This window comes from Chenopodium quinoa, unplaced genomic scaffold (genome assembly GCF_001683475.1).
Source record: "Chenopodium quinoa cultivar QQ74 unplaced genomic scaffold, ASM168347v1, whole genome shotgun sequence".
In the NCBI taxonomy this organism is placed as follows: Eukaryota; Viridiplantae; Streptophyta; class Magnoliopsida; order Caryophyllales; family Amaranthaceae; genus Chenopodium; species Chenopodium quinoa.
In genome coordinates this window covers 595,698-604,381 of record NW_018745195.1, presented here as the reverse complement: position 1 = coordinate 604,381, position 8,684 = coordinate 595,698, and the positions used below count along the sequence as shown (strand labels likewise).

Genomic DNA, 8,684 nt, shown 5'->3' with positions numbered 1-8,684 from the left:
TGAAATTAATCTATGATTGTGCCGAAGTAGATGTACTAGGAAGAAAGGAAACCAAACTGACTATGGTGAAAAGGGGAAGAAAGCAAGAAGGGATTCAAGGGAATTATCAAGGGTGGACAAAGAGGCTACAAGTGGAGCTAGCAAAGGTTTAGCAGAGCTAAATTCTTAGAAGCATTTTGTCCAACTTCATTTTCTACTTATTTGTTAACTTTTGAGCTTGTTAAATCATGTGTAATTAATTCCATGTGAAGTTCAAACACAAGCCAAGAAAAATTAACCCGAAAAGGCAAGTCACCCCGCGCGCAACGCCCGCGTTGGCTATCCTAGTATATATAAAACGTATACACGAGCTTAAAAAAAATCAATTGTATATAATATGAATTAATAATTGTGAAATGGAGGAACTCTACGCCAATGATTATTCTTTTGTGAATGACAATAACAACTGTACGTTTTAGGTTAGTTTTGTAAAGGGGAAACCAAGCAAACACCTTTCATTAATTTTCTATTATTATGTATATATTTTTTGTAAGGTACAGAGAATCCTAACTGAATCTCCCAAACCTTGCGTTTCTTAGTATACCTCTTAATTGATCAGACATCTCTCTTTGTTATTACATAGTACTCCATTTTTTTTTTGTAATATACAAAATACTCAATAGTAGTTATTGAAATAGCTCAATATTTTTTATTGAGGGCAAGTCAATCAAACTAATAAACCTCTCTTTCGAACTTTGCTCTAAAGTCTTTTTTTTTTTTCTTTTTTTTAAAAGAAATTTTGAACGAAGGGCGCAAAGACGAGTTCCAAGAGTCGTCTAAGCACATCCATTCTCGCATAACAACCGGTACACCATAGATTGGCCCAACTAAAATAAGATCTTAATGTAAGGTTTTAAAATGCCTAACAAACACTTGTTTTTTTCATTGATATAAATAATGTAATCATAAATAAGACAACCTCATCGTGATAGTCGATTTTTCATTAAAAAATTAAGAAGGATGATCTACCTAGCTATGAAGCAACCTCATCCCCAATTGCATCAATCATTTGTTCAATTTGCACTTTTTTTTTAACCTTTAATTAATAATGAGAAAAATATCCCAACCATCACCTTCTTACCATCACATCAACTCCCCCCTAAAAAAAAAAGAAAAAGAAAAAGAAAAAAGAAAAAAAGAAAATTCCGCTCCGAGATTTCCTAAGCTTCACGTTCAAATAGAAGGATCTAGAAACCCTAATACTTTACCCTATAAAACTAACTGGCTCTCCATTCTTATTTCTTATTCCGCCTCCTACTCCTTAAACCCTAACTTCTCATTTTCTTCAATTTCTCTCTCTTCATTTCAAATTCGATCTCGAGGTCAGAGAAATCTCATCAATGGCGGAAGCTGAGACGTTTGCCTTCCAAGCTGAAATCAACCAGCTTCTCAGTCTCATCATCAACACTTTCTACAGTAACAAGGAGATCTTTCTTCGTGAGCTTATCAGTAACTCTTCCGATGTATGATTCCATTTTCTCTCCATTTTTTTGCTCTTTCTGTAGATTTAATTGTTAATTTCACGGTTTTTTGATGTGCGATTTACATTATATGTTGTTGATTCTGGACTGTATTGTTTTTAGATTTTGAATTAGGTTTTGATGTTGATGTATGATGCTGTTTTTGTGTTTTTGGAGTTGAATTTTCGCTTTTCATTTTGCTTTTAGGCGTTTATATTGCGAGAAATGGTTTATTTTTGTGAATGTTTGACCTCATGTGTATTGATCTAGATCATTGCAATCGAGTAGTTGATATGTGATTTTATATTAATTTCATGTTTTATGATGCTTTTTGTTCGATCCGTGAATATGTTGATGTAATTAGGTGGTTGCGGCAACGGCTACAATTAGAATTTAGTGATTGAATTGTTTTTAAATTGTATGAATTAAGAAATTGCAAACAAAATTAGTATCTGAATTCAATTGTGGTTTGACCTAAGATTTGAATTCATTGTATCAGTGAAGATTTAGAGTGTAGTGATGTTGCTTGATTTAGATTTTCCGAGGCAGGATGATATTAGAATACATCGTCTGATATGATCATGATGTTCTGATGGCCTTTTATTGTTGTTCTGATTGTGTTTGTTACTCTGATTGCCTTTTATTGGTGTTCTGATTGTATTGTGTCAACATTCATGAGTGCAGTTCATGTTATATGATTGCCTGGAGCTTTCTTATATAACAGCATGTATTGGTTTACAGTTATGTAGATCTCTGCATATTGTTTTGTAATTCTAAATTGTGAAAAATTTAGATGTAAATACTCCAATTATTTATCGGAAATTTAGATATTATTATTCCAATTGTCTTTTTTCTTGTATTGATAGCTTATTCAATCACGCTAAGTATTGTTCTGGTATATGCTTTGTAAACCGCTTATAATTGTGAGTGATGATTAATTGTTTTTGCGTGGTTGAGAATACTTTTATTCTAGCTGTCTGAGTGAAGTTCAGCTTTTGATTTTTGCAGCACGTTGAGTGATTGTGAAGTAATTTGTTTATTAAATTGGTCCTTTCCTATTTAATTTTTGTCTAAATTGTCAAAGTCAGTGTCATGTGGACTATAGGTGCTGAATATAAATCTAATGATTTTCTTACCGTCTCTTTAGGCTTTGGATAAGATCCGTTTTGAGAGCTTGACAGACAAAAGTAAGCTCGATGGACAGCCAGAACTCTTTATTCACATCGTGCCAGACAAGGCTAACAACTCCCTGTCAATCATTGACAGTGGCATCGGAATGACCAAGGCTGGTGAGTTTTAGTTAATCCTATTTGTTACTTGTATAATTATGCTGTGGTCTTTTGTACTTTTTAGTTTGTGTGTTTTGACTTACTAGTGTACTGATTGTGAATTTTTGTCTGTAGATTTGGTGAACAACCTGGGTACTATTGCCAGGTCTGGAACAAAGGAGTTCATGGAAGCTTTGGCAGCTGGAGCTGATGTGAGTATGATTGGTCAGTTTGGTGTTGGGTTCTACTCTGCATACCTTGTTGCCGAGAAGGTTATTGTCACAACAAAGCACAATGATGACGAACAGTATGTGTGGGAGTCCCAAGCTGGTGGTTCCTTCACAGTGACTAGGGACACAACTGGTGAGCCCCTTGGCAGGGGTACTAAAATCACTCTCTACCTTAAGGAGGACCAACAAGAGTACCTTGAAGAGCGTCGCCTCAAGGATCTAATCAAGAAGCACTCTGAGTTCATCAGCTATCCCATTTCTCTCTGGATTGAGAAGACCATTGAGAAGGAGATTTCTGATGACGAGGATGAAGAGGAGAAGAAAGACGAGGAAGGTAAAGTAGAGGATGTTGATGAGGAAAAAGAGAAAGAAGAGAAGAAGAAAAAGAAGATCAAGGAGGTCTCCCATGAATGGTCAGTTGTTAACAAGCAAAAGCCCATCTGGATGAGGAAGCCAGAGGAGATTACAAAGGAGGAGTACGCTGCTTTTTACAAGAGCCTTACCAATGACTGGGAAGAGCACTTGGCAGTGAAGCACTTCTCTGTTGAGGGTCAGCTAGAATTCAAGGCTGTCCTCTTTGTGCCCAAGAGAGCACCCTTTGATCTCTTTGACACAAAGAAGAAGCCAAACAACATCAAGCTCTATGTTCGCCGTGTTTTCATCATGGACAACTGTGAAGATTTGATCCCTGAGTACCTTAGCTTTGTGAAGGGTATTGTTGATTCTGAGGATCTTCCTCTTAACATCTCCAGGGAGATGTTGCAACAAAACAAGATCTTGAAGGTCATCAGGAAGAATCTTGTTAAGAAATGTGTTGAGCTATTCTTTGAGATTGCTGAGAACAAAGAAGACTACAACAAGTTCTACGAGGCCTTCTCCAAGAACTTGAAACTTGGAATCCACGAGGACTCTACCAACAGAACCAAGTTTGCTGAGTTGCTGAGATACCACTCAACCAAGAGCGGTGAGGAGATGACCAGCCTTAAGGACTATGTGACCAGAATGAAGGAGGGCCAGAACGAGATTTACTACATCACTGGTGAGAGCAAGAAGGCTGTTGAGAACTCTCCCTTCCTTGAGAAGCTGAAGAAGAAGGGTTATGAAGTCCTATACATGGTTGATGCTATCGATGAGTATGCAGTTGGTCAGCTTAAGGAGTTTGAGGGAAAGAAGTTGGTCTCTGCCACCAAGGAGGGACTTAAGCTTGATGAGAGCGAGGATGAGAAGAAGAAAAGTGAGGAACAAAAGGAGAAATTTGAGGGTCTGTGCAAGGTCATCAAGGATGTTCTTGGAGACAAGGTTGAGAAGGTTATCGTCTCTGACCGTGTTGTTGACTCTCCCTGCTGTTTGGTCACTGGTGAGTATGGCTGGTCTGCTAACATGGAGAGGATCATGAAGGCCCAAGCACTTAGGGACTCTAGCATGGCTGGTTACATGTCTTCCAAGAAGACCATGGAGATCAACCCCGAGAACCCAATCATGGAAGAACTCAGGAAGAGGGCTGATGCTGACAAAAATGACAAGTCTGTTAAGGACTTGGTTCTCCTCCTGTTCGAGACTGCCTTGTTGACTTCTGGGTTCAGCCTTGACGAGCCAAACACCTTCGGGAACCGCATCCACAGAATGCTGAAACTTGGTCTGAGCATTGACGACGATGCTGGAGAAGCTGATGTTGACATGCCAGCACTTGAGGAAGTTGATGCTGAAGGATCCAAGATGGAGGAGGTCGACTAAGCTTGATGGGTTCTAGCTTTTATCTGATTTACTGGGTAGTAGTAGTAGTTATTAGTTTCTTTCCGTATTTTTAATACTCTTATTATCATTTTGCCCCTGTTTAATGTGAGTAGTCTCTTTTGAACTATGGGAATTTTTTTGGGTGGTAGCTGCCATGTTTTGCTTGGGGCCTTTTGTTTAGATTTGAATGGAAGACAAGTGATTAGCACAGTTAAATGAATCTATATATTTTGCGTAATTCTGTGTTTGCATTTTCTTTAATTATTTTTACAGATTCTTCTGTTAATTGAACTGAGAATATGAGATAAGATAAGTATAACTATGCATTTTTTGATTAATTAGGCAGGTTAGCTATCGAGAGAAATGTGCTGTTAAAATCAGCAGTCTATTGGACCTGTTTTGAGGTCATTAGATATGTAGATTGTTAGCGTGCTTAATCATTTGTATGCTTTTGTTAAGCAGAAGTCTTGCAGAGATTTACACTTTCGTGGTGAAGCAGAAAGTCTTACTGTAGAAACTAAGTGCAGATTTACCCAAATCTTGCAACTTAAGACGATAAAGGTTGTAAACTTGGTTATCAATGCACTCTTTTGCGTAGCGTATAAGCTTTGATCTCAGAACTTGTCAAATGGAAGACAAGTGATTAGCTCAGCAAGACGAATGTAAATCTGTGAAAATTGATGTCCTTGTATAAATCGATTTGGGTTAGACTCTGGGTTGGAAGTTGGCCTAACGTAGCCTAGCTAGTTCAGAGGAGAGGAATCATATGACGGTTGCACTCCCAGCCTCCAACTCGATTAAGCAGGAATAGATTGAGACAAGTAATGGATGACCTAATGACGAGTGATTAGCTCAGTAAGACGAATATATAATTATGTAAATCTGTGCTTGAACAGGGAATATGTATGTAATAAGATAGCAAATAATTGTAGACCAACGACAATGATGCCAAATCTCAAGGGGTACATGGAATGGGACTTTTGGTGAAAATGAAGTGAATAATTTTGGATGATGAATACAGGATAGTGCAATGCAAATGCAAATGTGAGTAACGGTTCGTCATTTCTCTCTTATCATTGCCATTGCTGGAGTCAAAAGTGGCGGTGGTGGTTAGTATGATTAATAACCAATGGAAAATGCCAAGGGTGAGGCGGATCTAGAATTATTAATTTGGTGGAGAACTATTAATTGTCAATTAGATAGGACTATTTTCTCTAATTTGAAGCACACTAATACACTATCCATCCACATAACTGAATTAACAACGATCAGATTAAGAAGAGTTCACAGCATAACATATTACATATCTTAAATTGATTACATGTTTTAGACAATTACATATCTATATCATAGAATCCATTTGTCTATCACTGGAGTATGTATTACATGTCTAATTATTTGTTCTTCAAACCTCATACATACAATTAGTATAAAGCAAGGCATTCACGCTTGGCAGCTCCATCAGACCATCAGCCTGCATGAATAATACGAGTACAGAAAATAAGAATCAGTTTGACAGATAAGATCTATTTTCTGCACAACATAATACAGCCAAGTCTTAACTAAAGCAATTAAATTATTAAATAGACTACAATTGAGATCTTGGGTTTTAGCTTCTAAAACCAACAAGAATGCTAAGCTTCTCCGTTATAACTTTCTACCAAATTTAAAATCATCTCTGTTTGAAATAATTTGATGGGTAATGATCCAAATTTGTAACAGCGATGTATTAATAATCCAAAATAACCCAAATAAATCCCTCATTGTTAATTTTGCACCCGTCTTGGCCATCCTTCTTCCATTTTCTCATCTCCCATTTATCTACAATTGCATATTCTTGTTATTTAATGGATTACTGATTTTCATTGTAAAAATACTCAAGTCACACTTTCCATACATGCCCACCAGTCCACCACCACCACTTCCACTTCTGCCTGAGACAAGTCCTGATAACGACTCGTATTACAAGGCATACAGTCAGAGTATGCAATCCTCGATAGGGAAATCACAATTGGAGGCCTGGAGTACGCCACCAGTGATGATGAGAATGATAATGGATTAGAAAGAAACAAAATCGTTAACAGAAGAAGATAATCAGGAAGATGTGATCATTGATGATGATAACAAATAGTACAAGAAGGAATATTCTGACAGCTGATCTTATGAAGAGCACAATTATAACGAAGATGAAGCAGAACAAGAAGAGAAAGTAATTGTCAAGATTAGTACATAGGAATTTCACAGAAAATTTTGATGATTTCATTAAAAAAGATGAAGGAAGATCTCAAAATTCACTACAATTTGCACGATACACTGCTCAATAGTTCTCGTTAAGACATTATCATTCATCACTGGACACGTCTTCCAAGATAGGGGGATCGTTAGAGCCGTGTACCTTTCCAATTAGAAAGAATTCATCACAGAGCAGTGAGCACTAATTACTAGGCTTAGAATCTCTTTAAAAGCTACTGTATATTCAAGTCTTGTATGCTCTATAATCAAATTTCATCTATATATTCCCAAAACAAACAATTTATAGTGATAACAAACCCTAAATCATAGTATTTCGTTTCAAACACCCGAAAATTAGGGTTTTTAATAGCTTTTATTTCAATTTCAAGGTCCAATAACCAACAAATTTCACCAAGCACAACAATAAACAAAAACCCACATCCAAATTCCCAGAATATCCATAATCCAACCCATCAAAATTAACAACAACAACTCAAATTATCAATCAAATAATCAACATTCAAACAAAATCAGTCCCAAATTAACATAAAAATTCACTTAAAAAAAAAGGCGAGGAGAGAGAAAGAACCATGAATGATCAATTGTAATAGAGCTCGAGACCCATGCCATCATGAATCTCATAATCTTCAAGAGTAATATGATCCTTGTAAATAGTGTACCATTTCTGAATTCGGATCTTTTCAGAGCGAGTACCAGTTTGAGCAGCAACAAGCTTCTTCAAGTCTCCAATGGTGTCATCTTTGTTGCATTTCACTCGCACTTTCTTCCCTAATCTGTCGTTCAACACCACCTCGATCATCTTTCTCTCTCTTCAACTTTGCGCAATGTTATTGAAGTCTAATTCAATTGGGAAATTATTTATAACAATTATAAGGGTTAGGATTCGTAGGAATGTAAGAGGGAGTTTGGGTGGTGGGAGGAAAATTGAGTAGGTATTAAGCTATGAAAAAACGAAATTACCCTTACAGATAAGAATGAACAAAAATTGTACTTCTATCACTTTTGAAATTGCGAATGGTAAGAATGAATTTTTTTTTTTGTACTTCCTTTGTTTTTGTAATTGCGGGAGAGCTTCCCTCTCGATTTCAGGAGACCCCGAGATCGATTCTCACCCTCGCCCTTGTGACTCTCTAAACACCAAAAAAAAACTTATGTAATTGCGGACTCTTAGACAATTTTTGGAATTGAGAGAGATAGAGAGAAAAAATAAAGAGAGCTCTAGTAGGAGAGTGATAGAGAGAAAGTATTAATTAAAAGGGAAAGTAATGCATTTCAATTGAAACTTTCGTTTTTAAAACATGATGCATCTAATAAAAAATGGAGGAATTAGCAAGGTTATAATAATAAAATTGGCTAGTTTTTCATGTAAAAGGGCATTTACAAGTCAAAGAAAATAGGCTAGTCTTTTTATATATATATATATATATATATATATATATATATATATATATATGGAAAAATTTGTAAAAATAATCCCAACTTCTACCCATTCGCTCAGAATAATCCCAACTTTGGATTATTTTTATATAATCCGAACTTTGGGGGTCATTCACTCAAATGGTCTCAACCAGTCACCCAACCTGTTATAACAGGTTAAGGTGATACGTGGCACCACGTAATTGGTTAGAATGTTTTTTTAAAAAAAAGCTTAATTAATTAAAAAAATAAAAACTTACAAAAATAAAATAACAAACCCAGCC

General features: G+C 36.3%; 2 protein-coding genes across 2 annotated transcripts; one reads left to right on the top strand and one right to left on the bottom strand.

Annotated features, from left to right (window-relative positions):
- Nucleotides 1-1,276: 1,276 nt before the first annotated feature.
- On the top strand, nucleotides 1,277-4,978 carry LOC110711021 (heat shock cognate protein 80). Its single transcript, XM_021889385.1, has 3 exons — nucleotides 1,277-1,502; nucleotides 2,647-2,788; nucleotides 2,903-4,978. The coding sequence occupies exons 1-3, from the start codon at nucleotides 1,380-1,382 to the stop codon at nucleotides 4,729-4,731; spliced, it is 2,094 nt and encodes a 697-aa protein (XP_021745077.1). The 5' UTR covers nucleotides 1,277-1,379; the 3' UTR covers nucleotides 4,732-4,978.
- Nucleotides 4,979-5,981: 1,003 nt separating this feature from the next.
- On the bottom strand, nucleotides 5,982-7,961 carry LOC110711012 (ubiquitin-like protein 5). The gene is made up of 2 exons (XM_021889377.1): nucleotides 7,553-7,961; nucleotides 5,982-6,205 (listed from the first exon to the last, which is right to left on the bottom strand). The coding sequence occupies exon 1, from the start codon at nucleotides 7,781-7,783 to the stop codon at nucleotides 7,562-7,564; it is 222 nt and encodes a 73-aa protein (XP_021745069.1). The 5' UTR covers nucleotides 7,784-7,961; the 3' UTR covers nucleotides 5,982-6,205; nucleotides 7,553-7,561.
- Nucleotides 7,962-8,684: the final 723 nt, after the last annotated feature.

Bases quoted from the DNA above. Each gene is read 5' to 3' on its own strand.
- LOC110711021 (XM_021889385.1), top strand. From the start codon at position 1,380: ATGGCGGAAGCTGAGACGTTTGCCTTCCAAGCTGAAATCAACCAGCTT. The intron at 1,503-2,646 runs GTATGATTCCAT...CCGTCTCTTTAG, and splicing joins TTATCAGTAACTCTTCCGAT to GCTTTGGATAAGATCCGTTT. The intron at 2,789-2,902 runs GTGAGTTTTAGT...TTTTGTCTGTAG, and splicing joins CATCGGAATGACCAAGGCTG to ATTTGGTGAACAACCTGGGT.
- LOC110711012 (XM_021889377.1), bottom strand. From the start codon at position 7,783: ATGATCGAGGTGGTGTTGAACGACAGATTAGGGAAGAAAGTGCGAGTG.